Genomic DNA, 22,920 nt, shown 5'->3' on the forward strand with positions numbered 1-22,920 from the left:
ATTGATTCCTTCTAATGTATTTTTCATTTCAGTTATTGTATTATTCATCTCTGTTTGTTCTTTAATTCTTCTAGGTCTTTTTTTTTTTTTACAGCTTTATTGGAGTATAATTGCTTTACAATGGTGTGTTAGTTTCTGCTTTATAACAAAGTGAATCAGCTATACATATACATATGTTCCCATATCTCCTCCCTCCTGCATCTCCCTCCCTCCCACCCTCCCTATCCCACCCCTCCAGGTGGTCAGAAAGCACTGAGCTGATCTCCCTGTGCTATGCGGCTGCCTCCCACTAGCTATCTGTCTTACGCTTGGTAGTGTTTATATGTCCATGCCACTCTCTCGCCTCGTCACAGCTTACCCTTCCCCTTCCCCATATCCTCAAGTCCATTCTCTAGTAGGCCTGTGTCTTTATTCCTGTCTTACCCCTAGGTTTTTCATGACATTTTTTTTTCTTAAATTCCATATATATGTGTTAGCATACGGTACCTGTCTCTCTCTTTCTGACTTACTTCACTCTGTATGACAGACTCTAGGTCTATCCACCTCATTACAAATAGCTCAGTTTCGTTTCTTTTTATGGCCGAGTAATATTCCATTGTATATATGTGCCACATCTTTTTTATCCATTCATCAGATGATGGATACTTCGGTTGTTTCCATCTCTGGGCTATTGTAAATAGAGCTGCAATGAACATTTTGATACATGACTCTTTTTGAATTATGGTTTTCTCAGGGTCTTCTAGGTCTTTATTAAGCATTTCTTGTAGCTTCTCGATCTTTGCCTCCATTCTTTTTACAAGGTCGTGGATCATCTTCACTATCATTATTCTGAATTCTTTTTCTGGAGGGTTGCCTATCTCCACTTCATTTAATTGTTTTTCTGCGGTTTTATCTTGTTCCTTCAGCTGATACATAGTCCTCTGCCTTTTCATTTTGTCTATTTTTCTGTGAATGTGGTTTTCATTCCAGGCTGCAGGATTGTAGTTCTTCTTGCTTCTGCTGTCTGCCCTCTAGTGAATGAGGCTATCTAAGAGGCTTGTGCAAGCCTCCTGATGGGAGGGACTGGTGGTGGGTAGAGCTGGGTATTGCTCTGGTGGGCAGAGCTCAGTAAAACTTTAATCTGCTTGTCTGCTGATGGGTGGGGCTGAGTTTCCTCCCTGTTGGTTGTTTTGCCTGAGGTGACCCAGCAGCAGAGCCCACAGGCTCTTTGGTGGGCTAATGGCGGACTCTTGGAGGGCTCATGCCAAGGAGTACTTCCCAGAACTTCTGTTACCAGTGTCTTTGTCTCCATGGTGAGCCACAGCCACCCTCTGCCTCTGCAGGAGACCCCCCAACACTAGCAGGTAAGTCTTCTTCAGTCTCCTATGGGGCCACTGCTCCTTCCACCTGGGTCCTGATGTGCACACTACTTTGTGTGTGCCCTCCAAGAGTAGAGTCTGCTTTTCCCCCAGTTCTGTCAAAGTCCTGCAGTCAAATCTCACTAGCCTTCAAAGTCTGATTCTCTGGGAATTTCTGCTCCTGTTGCCAGACCCCCGGGTTGGGAAGCCTGACATGGGGCTCAGAACCTTCACTCCAGTGGGCAGACTTCTGTGGTATAATTGTTCTCCAGTTTGTGAGTCACCCACCCAGCAGTTATGGGATTTGATTTTATTGTGATTGCACCCCTCCTACCATCTCATTGTGGCTTCTCCTTTGTCTTTGGATGTAGGGTATCTTTTTTGGTGAATTCCAGTGTCTTCCTTTCGATGATTGTTCAGCAGTTAGTTGTGATTCTCAGGCTCTCTCAAGAGGGAGTAAGTGCACATTGTTCTACTCCTCCATTTTGAATGAATCTCCTCAGTTGATTTTTGTGAAAGGTATACAGTTTTTGTCTAGATTCTTTTTTTTTTGCATGTGGTTATCTAGTTGTTCCAGCATTATTTGTTGAAAAGACTGTCTTTTCTCCCTTGCGTTACTATTGCTCCTTTATCAAAGATCAGTTGACTGTATTTATGTGGGTCTATTTCTGGGCTCTCTATTGTGTTCCATTGGTCTATCTGTCTGTTCTTTCACCAATACTGCACTGTCTTGATTATTATAGAATTAGAGTAAGTCTTGAAGTCAAGTAGTGTCAGTCCTCTGATTTTGTTCTTCTTCACTATTGAGTTGGCTATTCTGGGTCTTTTGCTTCTCCATATAAACTTTAGAGTCAGTTTGTCAATAACCACAAAATAACTTGCTGGATTTTGATTTGGATGGATTGAATCTATAGAGTAAGTTGGGAAGAACTGACACCTTTGACAACATTGAGTCTTCTTAACCTTTTTTTTTTTGGCCTTGCCATGTGGCATGTGGGATCTTAGTTCCCTGACCAGGGATTGAACCCATACCCTCTGCAGTGGTAGTGTGGAGTCCTAACCACTGGACTGCCAGGGAAGTCCCGAGTCTTCTTATCCTTGTACAGGGACTGTCTCTCCATTTATTTAGTTCTTTGATTTTCTTCCTCAAATTTTTATAATTTTCTTCATGTAGATTTTATACATATTTTGCTGGATTTATGCCTTAGAATTTCATTTCTTTGGGTGCTAATGCAAATAGTATTGCATTTTTAATTTCAAATTCCACTTATTCACTGTTGGTATATAGGAAAGTGATCAACTTTTATAGATTACCTATGTATTGTTTAATCTTGCTATAATAGTTTATTAGTTCTGGGAGATTTTTGGTCAATTCTTTTGGATTTTTACATAGACAATCATGTCATCTGTGAACAGTGACAGTTTTATTTCTTTCTTTCCAATCAGTGTGCCTTTTGTTTCCTTTCTTTGTCTTATTGCATTAGCTAGGACATCCAGTACAGTGTTGAAAACTAGTGGTAAGGGGGGGACATCCTTGCCTTGTTCCTGATCTTAGCAGGAAAGCTTCTAGTTTCTCACCATTAGTGATGGTGACATGTTAACTGTATGATGTTAGCTGTAGGTTTTTTGTGAATGTTCTTTGTCAAGCTAAGGAAATCCCCCCAACCCCATTTGTGTGTGCTTATCATGAATGAGTGTTGGATTTTGTCAAATGCTTTTTCTGCACCTACTGATATGATCATCTGATTTTTCTTCTTTAGCCTATTGATGTGATGGATTATATTAATTGATTTTTTAAATGTCTGAAACATTTATATTAACATATTTCCATACAAATAACCCAAAGAAAGTTTAGTATTAGTTGTTTTGTTTGTTTGTTTGTTTTTTTATACTGCAGGTTCTTATTAGTCATCAATTTTATACACATCAGTGTATACATGTCAATCCCAATCGCCCAATTCAGCACACCACCATCCCCACCCCACTGTGGTTTTCCCTGCTTGGTGTCCATACGTTTGTTCTCTACATCTGTGTCTCAACTTCTGCCCTGCAAACCGGTTCGTCTGTACCTTTTTCTAGGTTCCACAAACATGTGTTAATATACGATATTTGTTTTTCTCTTTCTGACTTACTTCACTCTGTATGACAGTCTCTAGATCCATCCACATCTCAACAAATGACTCAGTTTTGTTGATGTGATGGATTGATTAAATTAATTAATTATTAATTAAATCAATTAATCAATATTAATTGATTTTTAATGTTGAACCAGCTGTGTATACCTAGGATAAATCCCACTTGATTGTGATGTGTATGTCTTTTTATACATTGGTTAAGATATGCTCTAATATTTTGTTGAGTATTTTTGCATCTATGTTCATGAGAGATATTGGTCAATAGTTTTCTTTTAAAGTCTTTGATTTTGGTATTAGGGTAATTTTGCCTCATAGAATGATTTAGGCAGTATTCCCTCTGCTTCTGCCTACTGAAAGATATTGTAGAGAATTGGTATAGTTCTTCCTTTAATGTTTTGAAGAATTTATCAGTGAACCCATGTTGGTCTGGGGCTTTCTATTTTAGAAAGTTATTTTTTGTTGTTTCAATTTATTCAATAGATATAGGCTTGTTCATATTGTCTACTTCATATTGTGTGAGTTTTGGCAAATTGTCTGTCAAGGAATTGGTTCAGTTCATCTAGGTTATCCAATCTGTGAGCATACAATTGTTCATAACATTCCTTTATTATCCTTTTAATGTCCATGAGAACTGTAGTGATATCCCTTCTTTCGTTTATGGTATTAGTTATTTGTTTTTATCTCTCTTTTTTCCTTAGTTAGCCTGGCTAAATGCTTATCAATTTTATTGATCTTTTCAAAGAATCAGTTTTTGGTTTCATTAATTTTCTCTATTGATTTCTTATTTTTTAAGTTCATTGATTTCTGCTCTAATTTTTATTGTTTCTTTTCTTCTGCTTATTTTGGATTTAATTTGCTGCTCCATTTCTAAAGGTATAAGCTTAGATTATTGATTTTAGATCTTTTCTAGTATATGCATTCAATTCTATACATTTTCCTCAAAGCAGTGCTTTCACTACATCCCACGAATTTTGATAAGGTGTGTTTTTATTTTTACTTAGTTCCAAATATTTTTAAATTTCTCTTGAGATTTCTTCTTTGGCCCATGTATTACTTAGAAATGCACTGTTTAATCTCTATGTATTTTGGGATTTTCCAGCTATCTAGTTATGGATTTCTGGTTTAATTCCATTGTGGTTTGAGAGCATACATTATATAATTTTGTTTTTTTTAAATTTGTTAAGGTGTGTTTTATGGTCCAGAATCTGGTGTATCTTGGTGTATGTTCCATGTGAGCATAAGACAAATGTGTATTTTGCCATGGTTGGATGAAGTAGTCTATAGATGTCAATTATATCCAGTTGACTGATGATGTTGTTGAGTTCAGGTATGTCCTTACTGATTTTCTGCCCACTGGATCTGTCTATTTCTGATAGAGGGGTGTAAGTCTCCAACTATAGTAGTGGATTTATCTATTTCTCCTTGCAGTTCTGTTAGTTTTTTACTCATGTATTTTAACACTATGTTGTTAGGTACATCCACATTAAGAATTGTTATTCTTCTTGGAGAACTAACCTCTTTATCACTATGTAACACCCCTCCATCTTAGTTAGCATGGGCTACCATAACAGAATACCATAGACTTGGCGGCTTAACCAACAGATATTTATTTTCTTACAGTTCTGAAGGCTGGAAATCTGAGGTCAGGGTGCAAGTGTGGTCAGTTTCTGGTGAGGCCTCTCTCTCTGCTTTGCAGGTGGCTGCCCTCTTGCTGTGTTCTCACAAGCCCTCTTCTTTGAGCATACTTGGAGAAAGAAAAAGAACCTCTGGTATCTCTTCTTAGAAGGACACTAATCCTATCATATCAGGGTCCTACCCTTATGGCCTCATTTAACCTACTTATCTCTTTATATGTCCTATCTCCAAATATGGTCATATTGGGGATTTAGGATTTCAACATATGAATTTTGAGGGGATACAATTCAATCCACAAAGCTCTCTTTGTCCCTGATAATTTTCTTTGCTCCAAAGTCTGAAATTAATACAGCTACTCCAGCTTTCTTTTTATTAATTTAGCATGGTATATCTTCCTCCAACCCTTTACTTTTAAAAAAAAATTTTATTTATTTATGTATTTATTTTTGGCTGCATTGGATCTTTGTTGCCGCGTGTGGGCTTTCTCTAGTTGTGGCGAGCAGGGGCTACTCTTCATTGCAGTGCGCGGCTTCTCACTGCGGTGGCTTCTCTTGTTGCAGAGCACGGGCTCTAGGCACGTGGGCTTCAGTAGTTGTGGCTCGTGGGCTTTAGAGCATAGGCTCAGTAGTTGTGGCTCACGGGTTTCGTTGCTTCGCGGCATGTGGGATCTTCCAGGACCAAGGATCGAACCCGTGTCCCCTGCACTGGCAGGCGGATTCTTAACTACTGCGCCACCAGGGAAGTCCTGAAGAGTTGTTTCTTAAGGTAAAATTCTAATTGATGAAAGTGGAATGAGAGAAGAAAAATGAATATTTAGTAACTACTAAAGAAATAATCAATTCAGGCAAGAATCATTGATGGATGCTAAAACTTTCATCACTGGGTTAAAATCATATTAATCAATAATTACATAATTAAGCTCACTTTTATCAAGCAAAGGGCTTCGCTAGGGCTCTGTTTGGAATGCCAAAAAGAAACCCATGTCTTTCCTAGATTTTAAATAGCCTAAGATCTAGTGGAGAAGATTTGTGTGCACAAATCATTACAACACAGAGAAGAAATTGATGATATATCATAAACTGAAGAGGAAAAGTGAAAGCATCCAAGAAAGAATACTAGATGGAATGCACAACCTATCTGACCCAGTGTAGTAATAATTTTATATTGTCCCCCACATGCACGCCATCCCCCAACATCAGATGTTTTCAATGAGGAAGAAAACAGGCTGCTAGTACTTGGGACTGATGAGTGAGGAGAGAGAGATGTTTCTGCAGGCAGTTGCTCCTTTGGTTTCCAAGGGAAACAGTGATAGAAACTGCAACAGAAAAGGAGTAGGAAGGCTGTGGTTTAGCACAGATGGGCCACTCTTCTATCAGGTGCCTATACATAGGCAGCTACCTGGACTTCCTCAGTAATGTGAGATTGTGGAGAATATTAAAGTGTTGGGGTATTGATAAGCAATAGATTTTAATTTCTCTTTCTGGATTTCTTAGAAAAATCTTTATTCTTGGAATTTACTTCCCCCATCATCCATCAGAGCCTGAATATATTGCACTTCCAGGGCCATAGTACAATTTTCTCTTCCACACAGTTCACAAATACAAGTCACAGAGAGGGAAGAATGAAATTAGCCATCAGAGTCTGATTAAAATAGTACAAAAGAAAATAATAAAGTTAACCATTCCTTATTCTGGCTGATTGGGAAAGCTTCCATTCCTTATTCTGGCTGATTGGGAAAGCTTCCAGGATCTCTAGTCTAAGTCTCTATTTCAAAGTTGTACTGGAATCTGGTTTAGATTCCTGTCCTGTGATCCCATAATGGCTGTGAAGCTTCAGCCAGTGTCCTGCTAGGAGCTCAGGAGTGGTCTGGCAGGGAGAGCAATCAACCAGGAATGGTTGGGACAAACTGCACCATGATGGAGTCGGCTTTCACCAGGCAGGCCATGAGTCTAAATTCAAGGGTCCAAAAAGGGCCTGTCCCACTTGGGCGCCCTCTTATCTCCTGTTGCTAGTCAAAAGGTCTGGCTTTTAGGCACATGGCCTCTGCAAGATCTGGAGACAGGCAGGGAGGGGTTCATAAGCCCAGCAGAGCAAGTTCGGGTAAAGGACTGGCCTCTAGTTACCTCAGGGAAGGAAGGGTACACTTCCCCAAAGTACAACCTCAGTCTTAGGGATTAGATAAATAATTATTCATTAACTATATCAAATTATTTACTGAGTGCCTACTGTGTACCAGGCATTATATCCAAATTCTACTGCATGGCCATAACTGGACCCGTGGGTGTGCATTGGGCTTGTGGCTTTAAAATCAATTGACATTACACACTGCTATATTCAAAACAGATAACCAACAAGGACCTACTGTGTAGCACAGGGAACTCTGCTCAATACTCTATAATAACCTAACTAGGAAAAGAATTTGAAAAAGAATAGATATTGGGTTGGCCAAAAGGTTCATTCATTTTTTTCCATAAGATGGCTCTAGTAGCACTTAGTTGTCTTTAACTTCATTTGAAACAATTATGTTAGATTGTATGTGACAGCTGTCATATCAGCGTGCATTTAAAAAAAGACTTATCAAAATTGGTGAATTTTTGTATAGCCATTTTAATATTGAAGATGGAAGAAAAAAGCAACATTTTTAGCATATTATGCTTTATTATTTCAAGAAAGGTAAAAACACAACTGAAACACAAAAAAAGTTTTGTGCGGTGTATGGAGAAGGTGCTGTGACTGATCGAACGTGTCAAAAGTGGTTTGCAAAGCTTCGTGCTGGAGATTTCTTGCTGGATGGTGCTCCACAGTCAGGTAGACCAGTTGAAGTTGATAGCGATCAAATCAAGACATTAATTGAGAACAATCAATGTTATGCCACGTGGGAGACAGACAACATACTCAAAATAGCCAAATCAAGTGTTGAAAATCATTTGTACCAGCTTGATTATGTGAATCACTTTGATGTTTGGGTTCCACATAAGTTAAGTGAAAAAAACCTTCTTGACCTTATCTCTGCATGCAATTCTCTACTTAAACGTAATGAAAACATTCTGTTTTTAAAACAAATTGTGATGGGCGATGAACAGTGGATACTGTACGATAATGTGGGTCAGAAGAGATCGTGGGGCAAGTGAAATGAACCACCACCAACCACACCAAAGGCCGGTCTTCATCCAAAGAAGGTGATGTGTATATGGTAGGATTGGAAGGGAGTCCTCTATTTTGAGGTCCTTCCAGAAAACCAAACGATTAATTCCAACAAGTACTGCTCCCAATTAGACCAACTGAAAGTGACAAACAACGAAAAGCATCCAGAATTAGTCAACAGAAAATGCATAATCTTCCATCAGGATAACGCAAGACCACATGTTTCTTTGATGACCAGGCAAAAACTGTTACAGCTTGGCTGGGAAGTTCTGATTGATCCACCATGTTCACCAGACATTGCACCTTCAGATTTCCATTTATTTCGGTCTTTACAAAATTCTCTTAATGGAAAAAATTTCAGTTCCCTGGAAGACTGTAAAAGGCACCTGGACCAGTGCTTTACTCAAAAAGATAAAATGTTTTGGGAAGATGGAATTATGAAGTTGCCTGAAAAATGGCAGACGGTAGTGGAACAGAAGTGAATACATTGTTCAATAAAGTTCTTGGTGAAAATGAAAAATGTGTCTTGTTCTTACTTAAAAACCGAAGGCACTTTTTGGCCAACCCAATACATGCATATGTATAACTGAATAACTTTGCTGTACACCTGAAACTAACACAACATTGTTAATCAACTATACTCCAATATAAAATAAAGATTAAAAAAAAATGAATGTACTGACAAGTGAAAAGAAAAAAACAATTGAAAGAACATGTAGTGGTGAGGAAGCAACCAGGGACTGGCATCATTGGCATCACCTGAGAATTTCTCTGAACTGTAAATTCCACTGAATAGGAAACTCTGGGGTAGGTCCCAGCAATCTGGATTTTAACAAGCTATGCAGGCGACTCTGATGTATGCTAGAGTTTGAGAACCACTGGCCTACCTTGATGGTATTTGCTCAGGTCATTCTTGTTTGTTTTTAATTTTTTTTTAACATCTTTATTGGAGTATAATTGCTTTACAATGGTCTGTTAGTTTCTGCTCTATAACAAAGTGAATCAGCTATACATATACATATATCCCTATATCTCCTCCCTCTTGCATATCCCTCCCACCCACCCTATCCCACCCCTCTAGGTGGACACAAAGCACCATTTGCTCAGGTCTTGGTTGACGGTGAGAATGCTGGTTCAAGGTCTTCTGGGGTGGGAATAGGGGAGGCTGGGATTACAATTTCCCATGGGTTGCTGGTTCTGTAACACTACTTCTGCATCATAAAGCTTCTTAGAACTCTTATCAAAACTCCTCACCAGTTTCTGGTATCTAAGACCAATTCAATTTTGGAGCTGAAGGCAGGACCTGGCAACCCTCCTTGGGCAAACCTGGGGACCTGGAAAGTTAACATCTGGAGGTAAAATATGTCCGGCAGATACATCTTTGCCCTGATTACCCAAATTCTCCCTGTGGAGGGAAGCACAGTTTATTGGGGAGACTGCTCGTGGGTAAAGGGCAAGGGCCAAGAAAATGAGGGTAATTCTGGGGGTTATGTAACTTGCCCCTCTTTCCTTTGACCCTTCATTCTTTCTGATTTCTGGAAATTTGGCTTCTTAGTCAGGATTAGTGCTTCAAGGTTTAGGAATTAGGGCAAGATTTCACAAAGTATGTTTCACAGAATACTAGTCCCGAGGGAAGCCCCAGGGGAATGCTGCATACTGAGTCCCTTTCTTGGATGTCACAGAGCACGTGAGTAAATGGCTTTATTGAATCCTACATTCACTCATTCAGTACGTACTGATTTAGTGCCCACTCTGGACTAGGTCCTATTCTGAGTGTTAGGGATACAGACAGTAAAAAAATATGTTTATCTTGGTTTAACCCAGCAATTCCCAAACTGTCTGACTATCAAAACCTTTTATTCTGTAACATGTATTCACCTCTCAAGGAACTAACATTCGATGGGACACTCGTTGACAATGATAGATGTATCTGTGCTGGGAGGTACAAAGGACCTGAGTTCCAGGCAGATGAGGTAAGGGGAAAATTAGGGACATTTGGAGGCACAGAAAATTTTGATCATACAGATGTAAATCTGGTTAACATCATGATTATTGTTGGCTTGTCCACAATGGAAAAAATTTTTCCCATGTATCAATCTGTCTATAATAATAATAAGTATCACAGAGATGGTGATTTTAGAAGCTGGGTTTATATCAGATATTTTTGTTTAAGAGCTCCAAGTTATTTTAGTCCATGCAATAGCAAAACAACAGTTTGGAAAGGGGGACTGCTTAGTCTGATTAGTTATTTGTCCCCTGGAAAAGAACCTCACCTTTTAATAGCAACCAAACCAAACAGTTGCTTGTTGAATTATTTCTTCTTACAGGTAGAATTCAGTTAAACCTGTAAGCTCTAGTCAAGGTGAGTCTAATCTTCCTTCCTTATGTTGTGCTGGAGACAAGCAAACTGGCCAGGGATTCTTTCTCTGTGAAATAAGAAGCTGATGGATTATCTATCTCTAAGCTTTCTTCCATCTCTGACAGTCCAGCATGGGGGTCTCTGGGGCCAGCAAAGCCTTAATGTAGGGGAGGAGAGTCTCAACCCATGACATGTCCTTCCCCACCTGGCCCCCTCTCCAGCCATCTGGTGATCCTTTGCATTTCTCCAAACAAACGTGTATCATTCTCTTTGTCCCCTCTCGGTCTTCATATGTACTGTTTTCTTGGCTCAGAACACTCTTTCCCTCTTTTCTTTAGTCAGCTACCTCCTACTCATTTTTCAGGTCTCATGTCAGACATTTTCCCTCTGTGATCTGTGATATTGTGATTTCTGTCACAGAGCTCCTAAAACCCTTGGAATTTCCTAAGTGAGCACCATAAAGATGTCTTTCATTAAGTTAATGAGGTGACTTTTGGAAAGCTCCTAGGTCACCTAAGGATGGTGGCTGGTTGCCAGGGGAGCCAATCATGTGATTAGAAGGTTAGAACTTTCAGTCCCACCCCTCTGACCTCTGGGGAGGGGAGAGGGAGAGGGGCTGGAGGTTGAGTTCAATCACCAATGGCCAATAATTTAATTAATCATGCCTAAGTGATGGAGCCTCCATAAAAACCCAAAAGGATGGGATTTGGAGAGCTTTCAGGTTGGTGAACATGTCTGGGAGGTCTGGGAGAGTGGTACTCTCTGAGAGGTCATAGAAGCTCCACATCCTTTCCCCGTACTTTGCCCTATACATCTCTTCCATCTGACTGTTCCTGAGTAATATCCTCTTATAATAAACCAGTGATCTACTAAGTAAAATGTTTCTCTGAATTCTGTGAGCCTCTCTAGCAAATTAATTGAACCCAAGAGGGGGTCCTTGGAATCTTCAATCTGTAGCAGCTTGATCAGAAGGACAAGTGACAACCTGGGCTGGTTTCTGACATCTGAAGTGAAAACAGGGGCAGTCTTGTAGGACTGAGCCCTTAACCTGTGGTATCTGATGCTGTCTCTGGGTAGATACTGTCAGAATTGAGTTGAGTTTTAGGACACCTAGCTGATACTGGAGAATTGCTTGGATATATGAGGACCCCGTCACACACACATACACATTGGAATGGGATGTAGGATCATTTTAGACATCTTTCTTGCTCACTACCTTCCCCCAACAAGGTGAGGGTTAGGTGTGCCTGCCAAGTGCTGCTGTAACAACCTTATCTCAGCCCTTGACACCATCACTGTGCTCACCAGCCTCCTCTTGCTAGGCTGAGAGTGTTATGAAGATAGGAGCTTGGTCTGTTCTGTTCACTGCTGCATCCCAGGCCCAGCACAGAGCCCGACTCATACCCACCCCTTAACCAGGACTTGTTGAGTGAAGGAATGGATGCTGGGCTGGCTTGTGGAAGGGGGAGATGGGGAGGACAGAGACCAGGCAAGGCTTACAAGAGCTAGGACCTCTATAGGGTGATGTTGCCCATTGCCCCTAAATGTGTTTGCTGCTGACCTCTATTCTAATGCTTGGAGAATGAGAGGTGAGCTTTGGAGGGACCTCAGGCTTGTTGGGGGAGTGGCAGTTCTGGGCTGTATATTTTTGCCACCTGAAGGATGAGAGCCTGCTTTGGGGAAATCCTATCTGGGAGAAGTGAGCCCAGCCCTGTTCCTTGCCTGTCTTTGCCTCAGCTGAGCACATGTTGTTGGGCTCCTAGTCCTGGCCTTGGTATAGCTGCTCGCATCTGAAATCCCATTCTTCTTTCAGTGGGACATGTTGACTGAATTTACAAATTCAAAATTATTTAATTTTACTATCTTTACATTTCTAATACTTTGGCTAACAGCATTCACTTGATGCTCCTTTAACTTCCTAGTTTTTATTATACTTGTTTGTCTATTATTGGGTAATTTTTAAACTAATTTGTTCTTATTTATTGGATACTATTTTATATTCCTTTTAACTCAGCCCAGCAGGATATTTTTAGCTAAACTTGGCCCTTATTGGAATACACTCTTTTTTTTTTTTTCCCCCCCAGTACGCAGGCCTCTCATTGCTGTGGCCCCTCCCGCCGCGGAGCAACAGGCTCCGGACGGGCAGGCCCAGCGGCCATGGCTCACGGGCACAGCCGCTCCACGGCATGTGGGATCCTCCCGGACCAGGGCACGAACCTGCATCCCCTGCATCGGCAGGCGGACTCCCAACCACTGTGCCACCAGGGAAGCCCTGGAATACACTCTTAAGTGTATTTCTTTTCTTAGCCATTTAAAAAATGTATCAAAATTCGCTTGCCTTTTCCTTTTACTCTTTTTGTTTTTAAAACATTTCTGTTTGGTGTATCCTCTAGTACATTTTCTAGCATTTATGACTGTTAGAGATGAGAAGCGGTGATGTCAGGGGATGGAGGGGGTGGATGCGTCAGCAGTGACGGGCTTAATCAGGGACTGTTGGCCCTTCTCCCTGTGCTGACAATTCCATAGCCATGCTTTCCCTTTGCTGCCCCCTTCCCCACTCATATTCAAAGGAGGTCCTTCTTGCCATTGTTAAAGGAGACCTGATGTTCGCGTGGTCAAGAAAAAGGGTATCTCAAATTAAATCCCACTTTTAGCCAGTCAGATAATTTAGGAAATTCACAGGACAAATTGTGTGGGTCAGAAGTTATTAAGACTGGCCTCAAATACTGCTCAGAGGAATTGCTGAACAATGTCATCATCTTGCTCCAGAATAAGCCAGGGCTTCTCTAAATCATCAACCACAGTCTCTGAGCATCTCACAGCCTTTACAAAGAATGGAAGTTTCAGAAGAGGTGAGGGTGAGGGTCTGCAACTTGGCACCCTAAGACTGACCAAGAGAATACCTAGGTGGCCTTGAAGGTCCTGTTAAGAATTATTGGATGGAAGCATAATAGCGAGACAATAGTCAAAGCTGGAATTATTTTTTGTTGACCTACTTACAGGATTACCCCAAGTACATTGATTCACCTTCTTTCTGGTCAGGAATTCAAAAGCTCAGTTGTCAAGTGCTCTTGGGACCACCAGTTCTTGTCACATGTGCAGTACAGCCCATGACTCACAGAAGAAGGCAGGCAGTGAAGAGTCAGGTCAGCCATGGACGGAGGAGAAGCTGTTCTGGAAAGGTTTATCTCTTTCTTCTCCTTGTTATGTAAGGTGTGGTTTCCCCAGAGAAACAATATGCTAAATAAAAGTTAGGGTCTCAACCCACAGAAGCTTATTTTAACCCACATTGTTGCTGACTATATTCAATTTGATTTAATTCAAATCAACAAGGTAGAGTTGTTTCTTTTTTCCTGCTAGAAAGGGGAAGTAGGCTTTGAGAGTGACCCAAATGTTGCAATTGAGAGTTTTCACTGAGCAAGGCAGAGTGTGTATGTGCCCCGGGGTGGGGGGAGTGGAGTGGAAAGATGAATAAAATGTGGCTCCTGCCCTCAAAAAGCTTACACTGTAGTTGGAGAGACAAGCACATACTCAACTAATATGCACAATGATAAATGGTGGAGATGTTGTCAGACCAGAGAATAATAGAAGTGTTATTTCTGAGTGGGAAAATCTAAAGGATTGTGGAAGATGTGGCAGCTGCCCCTTGAAGGATGTTAGGGCATTAAGCAGTAGAGGGGCCAAGACAGGGAGGACATCTGAGGCAGAGAAGATTGTTGGGGCGAAGGCTCAGGGTGGTCAGCCACAGGGTAGTCAGGGAACAGCAAAAGAGATCTGCTGTGGAGGGTGGGAGGTTAGGATGGAAGAGCACAGGGCCAGGTGGGCCTTTGTGAGTTGGTCTAATCACTTACAATGAAGTAGTTGTCCATACTTTTCACGTTGAATTACAGGCAGGTAATTTTCAAAAGCCTAATTCTTCTAAACAGATGTGGTCTTGTCTCAGACTAGAGTTGTCTTACAGTCAATAGTTCATTACTATGAAAAATAAGAAAGTGATTAATTGAAAAATATTTGTTATATTTAACTTTCTAAGGATAGATATGTCAAAGAGCAGCACAAAAGATGTTTTAATAGATTTATGTCCTTCTGTAACTCTGTACCTTATTTTGGATAAAGCACACTAAGCCTCGGTCTGTCATCGAGGATACCAAGTCTGCAGGCTCTATCATGGGATCAGGAGAAGGAATAAAGGGAAAAATAAAGGATCTCTGACAAGGGTCAGGCCCAAGAATAACTTGCCAAAGACCATGGAGATCTAATATCAGTGCCCAGCTATTTGTGTGAGTATCTGGACAGCATCATGCATAAACTTCTTTTGTTGTAGGGTGTCCATGCAGTGAGGGACCCTGCAGGCGGTAAGAAATCAAAGACATGATCTCTAGCTCAGTGCTGTTTACATGATTTTATGTTATCTGGACAAGAGGCTAAATGGAATTCAATCCTTTATTGAGATATTTGGATGAACCAAGCATTTATCCACATCTCCAACTTCAGTTTAATTTTTCCAGTGAGGAACTGAAACATAGAAAACTCATGGATAGAGTCTATTGAATTCCTGAAATTCAGTTCATTTGAAAGTCACTAATAGGTAACAATATACATACATATTAAATATACTATAAAATATATGATGAGATACTTTAAGAAAATGCTTTTGAAATATTACGAAGTAATTATTATTGTCTATGTCTACATCTGTTTTTCATTTTGCTTATTCAACATTATGCTCTTGAAGATTGACACCACTGTAATCTGATTTTGAGTTACACACGAGTAGTATCTTAACTGGGGAAATGTCTCATCTTACTCTTAAAAATACTGGCTCTGTCTCATCTCACTCTTAAAAATACTGGCTTTGGTCCTGATGTGGGACCTTTTGAAGAAGCATCATTTTGTTTCTTAGCCTATGTCTTGCATCTATCTGAGTGAAGAAAAACCCAACAATTTGAGCATTTGATCCATTTACACATTTCTGCCTCTTCACTCTCATCTATAAGGAGACAGCTTTTCAAATGTACATTTTCACCTCTGTGGGCAAATGACAAATAGTGTAGCTGTGTTACCAACAATAGAAAAAAGAAAAAACAACGAAACCATCTATAACACTCGATATTTGGCTAGCAGTAAGGAACAGCATGATGAATTATGGTACTTCACTAAAATGGCATATTACACAATTGTTAAGTGATAATTAGGAACACTGCATAGAAACATGAAAACATATTTAGGATATAACTAAAAGAGAAAAGAAAAAAAGCACGTTTATAATATGTAAGGTGGGGGAGGCCTGGAAGATATATCAATACTAAAATGGAAATATAGTAGTTCTGTTAGGATAGTGGGACTGTGTATTTTCAAAAACATTTTCTTTAATGTTATAAAGTACTAGTAAAGCAGCAAATTCACCAAATAAATGATGCTGTAGACACAGGAAGGAGATACTAATAAATAAGTAGAGGTTGGAGATAACAAAAGGGAAAAATATTTCAAAGGATGAATCTTCCTTCTCTACATTTGCCAGCCCTGTGGCTATTAAGATCCAAACTATTGAAAACATTCTCAAAGGAGCTGGTTAGTAGGGCTTGGAAGAGAGCCTGAACTTGACTGTATCTGGATTTTGTTTGCCATGATTGCAGTGGAAACTAAATTTTGAAACAGTTGTTTAAATAAGCTCCAGCTTAGCTATCTTGGCTACATTCACACTTTGGAATCAAGAAACAGTTTGGAAAAAGAATACCGTGTGCAATATAAATAGGAATATAGAGCAAGAGAAATTCAGTAGAGAAGACTTCAAAAATAAAATGCCTATTTAAAATCAAGTTGAAATGACTAATTGGATTAACAGAAAATAAAAAATAACCAATACTGAGTTAAATTTATATCTGTCTGAATGCTCTTAAAGGATACCAGGAACGATACTCATGTCAGTTCTGTTCATGTTAACCATTTGCTAACACTGTTGCTTGGAATGAACTGCTTGCTCTGCTTTCCTCTAAAGAGCTCAGACCCCTTTCTCTTCTCTTCTACCTCTGTTCAAAAGAATGACAGTTTTACCCTGAATAGCACTTAACAAGTGTTGATGTGGGGCACTAGGCTACCTTGCTTCGTGTTAGGTGGGGGTGGCTTAATATAAGATGTTAAGAAAAATTCACACACACAATCACACAGTTTATTCTTTCCAGTCAAAGTTAAGCCTCCCAGCTCAGCACTTGCACACCATTATGTTAGCACTGCAGAAAATTCCCTCAAATGCATACTTAGATACTTTAAGGATTTTAAGTAGGTAGATGGAAGAAGAAACTTAAAGTTTCTTCTGAAATAGGACTTGAAAATGTAATAAAATACCCTATCTCTCTAAACTAGTAGTTGACTTTGGATTTGGAAATTGGAGTGTGTGTGTGTGTATGGTATCAAGGAGTTTGAACTGAAGAAATCAGAAAGTAACTTTTCCAAACCCCAAACCATACCTGACACTGCAACCATCTCTTTTCAGACCCTGTGTAGAATTTGCTGAGTCTGCGTGAACATCTCTCTCTGATGTCTTGCTATCTCCTCACCTCTAAAGATGTCCACAAGTGACAAATTAGAGAAGATTTTTATTCCTAAGAGTTATCCAATAATTTTTACCTTCGTAGAAACATGATTTCCATCTTTCAAAATGCAGTAGAATTATTAAGAGGTATTGTGATTTTAGGAAACTATTTTCCCTCCATTCCAAATCCAAAGTAAATTACATTTAGTACAAGGGTATGTATTTGATTATTTGGGGTATACTAATATTGAAAATTTTCTTCTTAAAAATATTTTGCCCTTAACATCTTCATTTTATTCCCAGAAGTATATTTTGTTGAATAAATAATATTTGGTAATAAAACAAATCCACTTTCATACATCTACAAAATTCTTTTGAATAGCAACAAGAATTCAATCCATGTTGCATAATTGTTATTATGAATTGCATAACCTTGGCATGCATTTTGCTGTAATTCATTTCCTGGCAAAATATAAAGTGCCTTTGACATAATGCCATAGAATATTCAAACTGGGAATGAATGACAGAAATAATCTGGTGTCAGTCAGTCCCACTTTTCCCATTTCAGAGACTGAGGTGCAAGAAGGTAAAATTTGCTCAGGATCACACATCTCATTTTCCAACACTTAAGTCATACTAAAATAAAATTACAATTTTGATGTTGAATTTGATTAGAAAATTATGATTTTTAAGGGCACAATTCTTAAGACAGAATAAATGCCACACTTAAAGAATTACAGAGTTGGATCTGAAATACGCAAAAGAGGTATGCCCAAAATTTTTGTGCTCACCCCTTTTGGGAGAAAGTGGCTGAAACTATACAATCATTAAAAAATAAATCATTCTTTGAAGGATGCAAAGTTATCCTGATCTTTAAAATGAAATATACCACCATTTCTATATATAATTTAATTTTTCTCTTCAGCAGGGATCAAATGGTATTTTGGTTGATTGCCAGTGAGCAAATGAAGTAGGAAATACATTTTAGGATCCCATTGTGATTTTTTTTTTCTCAGCAGCAAAAAATTAAATAAAACAGACCTTTGTCATGTAATGTTCACTGATCAGGTGAACATAATAAAAACTGGGCTTTAGTTAAATCTAGTGGATTAACTCTTGTTTCATTGGCATTTACAGTCTTTGGGAGTGTTGAACAAGTGTACAAATAATGACATTTTCAGAAATTTAACCATTGAATTTCATGTAAATTCTGCATAAAGTTCAAGACTAATGGTATTGACGTCACAGACTTCAAATTTTAAAAGGCATATAGGAATAGTAATAACATCTCCCAGAAACGTTAAAGACACTTGTATATATATGTAAAATCCATTTTGACTTGATGAAAACAAATTCTAATCTATGAAAATATTACATCAAGTCATATTGCACCTGATGAGGAAATTATACATGAATGATAGTAAATGCTAAAAAACACTTCAGATAAAGACCCAGTAAGTCAAATTAAATGAAGAGTTTCAGAAGTAACATAACCATCTAAAAATGTTAGTTTTTCACACAACTGGTCACACTTATTTTGCTTTACTTAAAATCCCTGGTCTTGTCTGAAGATAATAACATAAAACTCAATTACATAATTCAACTGTCTTTAACTCCCCTTTCTCCAATAGCCATTGCACCTTAGGAGGTTTGTAGCTATTCTATCTTAATTTTTTTTTCTTTCAGCAAATACTAAGTGTGAAAAGCTTCACCAGACGAAAATCATTTCATACAATGAAGCACTGAATCGTTTTTTCATTCAGTTTCTTTAGACTGAAAGCAGCTCAGTTTCCCTATGAATAGTCCACGTATCATTTCATGCCTGGTATCTGCAGCCCACTCTAGATTTATCTTGCTTTCAGCAGGTACTCGGTAGCACTTTCTGGGTTATTTTACAAAACATCCAACATGGTTTAAATTGTTTAAAAGCAATTGGAACTGCTTCCTTTCCTACCCACTGCCTCTTCAAGTGTCCTTAACCTTCATCATCCTTCCCTAAAATGTGTCCCCAACATGCCTATTTACATGGCTCTCAGGCACCGGAGGCTTGCACACCCATCACATACCAGGTCAGTTTCTAACAGTGTGAAGGCTGTTGGAGCAGGGCAGTTTCCTTCCATTGAGAGCTGAGTATGGTCATATTGCTTTTAACACAGTGACCCTTGTATGCAAAGCTTAGACTATCGTCTCATGGTCCCATATGCCTTGGCTCTGATTGATGTAACAACAGTATCTTTCATAGGGTCTGTTCAGCTTGTAGGAGCAAACGATGATACTGTCCTGGGGCACAAAGAAGATGCTGTCCTCAGGCTCAGGGCACTCAGACCTGTCCCAGGCTGAGCACTTGGCATCCAACGCATTATAGGTGAGGGAACTGCCTGAGGGACAGTAGCCATCCAGGTGTCTGGACGGCTCCTCCCGATGCCCGCTCTGGACCCGGCTCTGGCATTCTCCTTCCTCCGCGGGTGTGGGGGTGGTGATGGAGCTGACCATAGGCACCTCGCCCTGCCCTTGGAGGGGGAGCTTCCCCCTGAGGCACACCTTCTTTGCCAGTTCATCTGAGCTCCCCTTGCCCGACTCCAGGTCTGAAGGGGTCCTCAGCAGTTCCACCACCTCCTTGTCCTTGGGTTTCCGGAAGCAGGGCAACTTGCGGACCCATAGCAGCTCATTCTCGGGCCACTTGGTGCATCCCTCAGTTTTCCTGGCCAGGGCAATGGCTGCGATGCCTGGGAGGCAGATGGCTGGCCCTATGGCCAGGAGGGGGATGTTTCCCAGAGTCTCTCCTTTCATCCCAGAGACAGTGAACATGAAGCCAAAGACCAGGAAGACACTCACCAGGGCCACAACCAGCCCAGTCCTCGGGTTAATGTCATCAGGCCGCATCTTTCACTCCATCCAGGTTGCGGACTGCCTGCTAGCCAGGGAGCAATGTTCCTCCCTACTGTCAGAGGAAAACGCACTGGGTTAAAAACAAAACAAAACAAAGCACCCAAGTCCATTTCCCAACCACCAACTATCTCTCTTACTCTTTGTGTCTGACACTCTACTGTCTGTCAGTCTTGGTCTCTGTTTCTCCCTCTATTTCTGTTGCTCTCTCTCTTTCTCTGTTTATCTGTCTCCTTCTTACTATTGCAGCCCCTGCCTCTCTCTCATATAGTCATCCACAGGCTGGGGTCACTGCCGTACCTGAGGTTTCCTGCCGTCTCCCGGGAGCGCGGGGAAAAAACACCAGTTTGAGTCTCCTTAGAAACCTCCACAGCAGCTGTTTCCTCGGCTCTCTCCCTTGTTTCTGGAAGGAAAGCCTGGTTTTCCAACTGACTCTGCATCCAGGAGGTGGGACGTGGGAGCTTGTCTTTCCCAGCAGTGCCCGTCGGTCTCCAGGGCTTTCGGAGCTGAGCGGCGGCGCAGGCCAGCACCCAGCTCTGCGCGCAGAGCGCCGGGTGCTGGAGGGAGGAAGGACTTAGCCTGGGAAAGAGGGAAAGCGGCGCGCGAGTCTGGCCTCGTTACATCACTTTCAGAGCAAGCTCAGAAACAAAGAAGGACGCGCGGGGGCGCGAGGGGGCTAAACCCAGGGGAGAGGCCAGCCGGACAGAAGAGGCTGCCCAGGGTCCAGTCGGGGTGCTTGGAGCAGCCAGAGTTCGTCCCACCGCTGCCCGTGAGGGCTGAGTAAGGCGGCTGGACATGCTCCGTGCCCGGGAGGGTCCGGGGTGCGAGGCTGCCGCGTGCCGGAGACTGGAACTCGGGCCGGTTTGCCCACGGGACAGCCTGGGCTCCGAGTCCGCGGTCCGAGGCCCAGAGGCGCCAGCTGGAGATGCCCCTCGGGGACCTGGATCCTTCTCCAGTTATAGATCTGGGTGACCCGATCCGACCTATGGCAGCTCCCAGAGATTCCCCTACCGCCCGTCTCAGAACGTCGAGGCTCTCAGGGCTCGGAGGGCTGCATTCCTCCCGGGTCCTCCTGCCCGCGACCTTTCTGGGTTCGCGCGCTGGGCAGCAGTGGCGCGCAAAAGCGCTCTAGCAGCGAAGCGGGCTGCGTTGCTGGAGCGCACGGGAAGCGCCCAGACTGAGTTAGTGGTCAGCCGGGTCTTGCTCGAGCCTTGGGGGAGTCACCAGAGTCCTTCCCCCTGGTCTTACAGCTCTGGATCCTGGAGGGGGTGGCCTTGGAGCTCGGATCCTACTCCCACACGGCCGTGGTGCCAGCCACGCCGGCTGGGTGAAAGGAGAAAGGCTCTCCAGCCCCGGCTCCCCATCCCCGGCTCCCCATCCCCGCGCCCAACACCCATCTAACAAGGAGAAGGAGGGGCCTTGACTGGGAGGATCAGGCCGCCCAGCCCGCGAAGCAGCTCCAGCTTTGCGCGATTCTGTCCTTTGCTGACGCTGGTGTGGAGAACCTGTCTCCTCCCCACCACATCAGGGGCTGGATTCCTCTGGCCCCAGGGGCAAGACTGGCTTTGGCTGGGTTCTTCAACAAGACTGCTCATTTAGGGTAGATGGGGAATATTGAGGAACCAGACGTGGAGGGGCAGGGGTGGAAGGGGGAGGGAATGGTACATTCTTTCATGTCAAGGCCCTGCCTTGGTGGAAAGAATTTTGACATCCAGGCCTTCCCCACTTAAACTAGCCATGTGTTCTTGGGCAAGTGACTTAACCTCTCTGAGAATCAGTTGACCCATCTGTAAAATGAGAATATTGTTATCAAATATGTGAAGGAACAAACATAATGAGGACTAAATAAATGTAAAGTTCCTAGTGCAATGCTTGGTACACGGTTCTGGTTCACAAAATGGATGAAATATGTACTTTCATAGTATGTGATCATCAATGTAAGGCACGAGCCGAATCATAAAGAGCCTGTCTGTGGGGCTAAGGACCTTTGACTTTATCCACTAAGCAGTGAAGAATCGTCTTGGTGTTGTTTTAAGCAGGGATCAACATAAAAGTATTCCATGTTTGACAGCAGGTTAGAGGACGGGTTGGAAAGGGTAGATGTGGAAGCAGGAGGACAGTTCAGTAAGCCAGGCAAGACATGGCACGGGCCTGAACGATGCAGGGCTAGTGGGGTGGTCAGAAGAAAGTGAATTTGAAGACTATTTAAGGGTACAATCAAGTGTCTTGCATCAAAGGAAGTGAGATGGCAGTAGGAGTCCAAGGCTGACTCCCAAGTTTCCCACTCTTTCCACTGAGTGGGTCAGGAATCAGACTCAATTTTCCACTCCAGCATCTACTGTGTGTCTCTTGTACTCATGCTCATTAGACAGCTGCTGTACCTTTGGACATAGAATCATTATTTTGGAAGGAAGGAAGGAAGAAAGGAGAAAAGGTAAAGAGCAAACGTGAGATGCCAGCTGTTTGGCCATTTGTATCAGGAAAATAATTGTTTTCCTGGCAGCCCCACTAAATAGATAGACATCTGCTTATATCTCATTGTCTAGAAGGATGTCATAGGGACCACCTCTGTGCAAAGGAACCCGGGAGATCAAGATTTTGTTTTTGGGGGGTTTTTTGGACCAGATTTATTGCCACTTTGAAAAAAAATCAGGGTTTTGTTAGCGAGGAAAAAGAGAACAATGAATCTTGGAGAAGCAACCAGAAGCATGTGCCACAACTATCGAACACACTTACCTTCTTGCAGCCCTCTCTTCCCTTGCCTTTACTAATGTCTTTCTATCCTGATTTCTCTCTTATCTCCCTAGCCACTCATTTGTAGTCTACTCTGTAAACTCCTCTTTATTTTATTAATTTTTATGTTGAACAAAGCCCTTCGATGTTGATATTCTG

General features: G+C 41.6%; 1 protein-coding gene across 1 annotated transcript; it reads right to left on the reverse strand.

Moving 5' to 3' along the window:
- Positions 1-17,629: 17,629 nt before the first annotated feature.
- On the reverse strand, positions 17,630-20,596 carry TMEM215 (transmembrane protein 215). Its single transcript, XM_073806055.1, has 2 exons — positions 20,329-20,596; positions 17,630-20,083 (listed from the first exon to the last, which is right to left on the reverse strand). Exon 2 carries the CDS (start codon positions 20,023-20,025, stop codon positions 19,318-19,320), a length of 708 nt encoding a protein of 235 aa, XP_073662156.1. The 5' UTR covers positions 20,026-20,083; positions 20,329-20,596; the 3' UTR covers positions 17,630-19,317.
- Positions 20,597-22,920: the final 2,324 nt, after the last annotated feature.

This window comes from Tursiops truncatus, chromosome 6 (genome assembly GCF_011762595.2).
Source record: "Tursiops truncatus isolate mTurTru1 chromosome 6, mTurTru1.mat.Y, whole genome shotgun sequence".
Lineage (NCBI taxonomy): Eukaryota > Metazoa > Chordata > Mammalia > Artiodactyla > Delphinidae > Tursiops > Tursiops truncatus.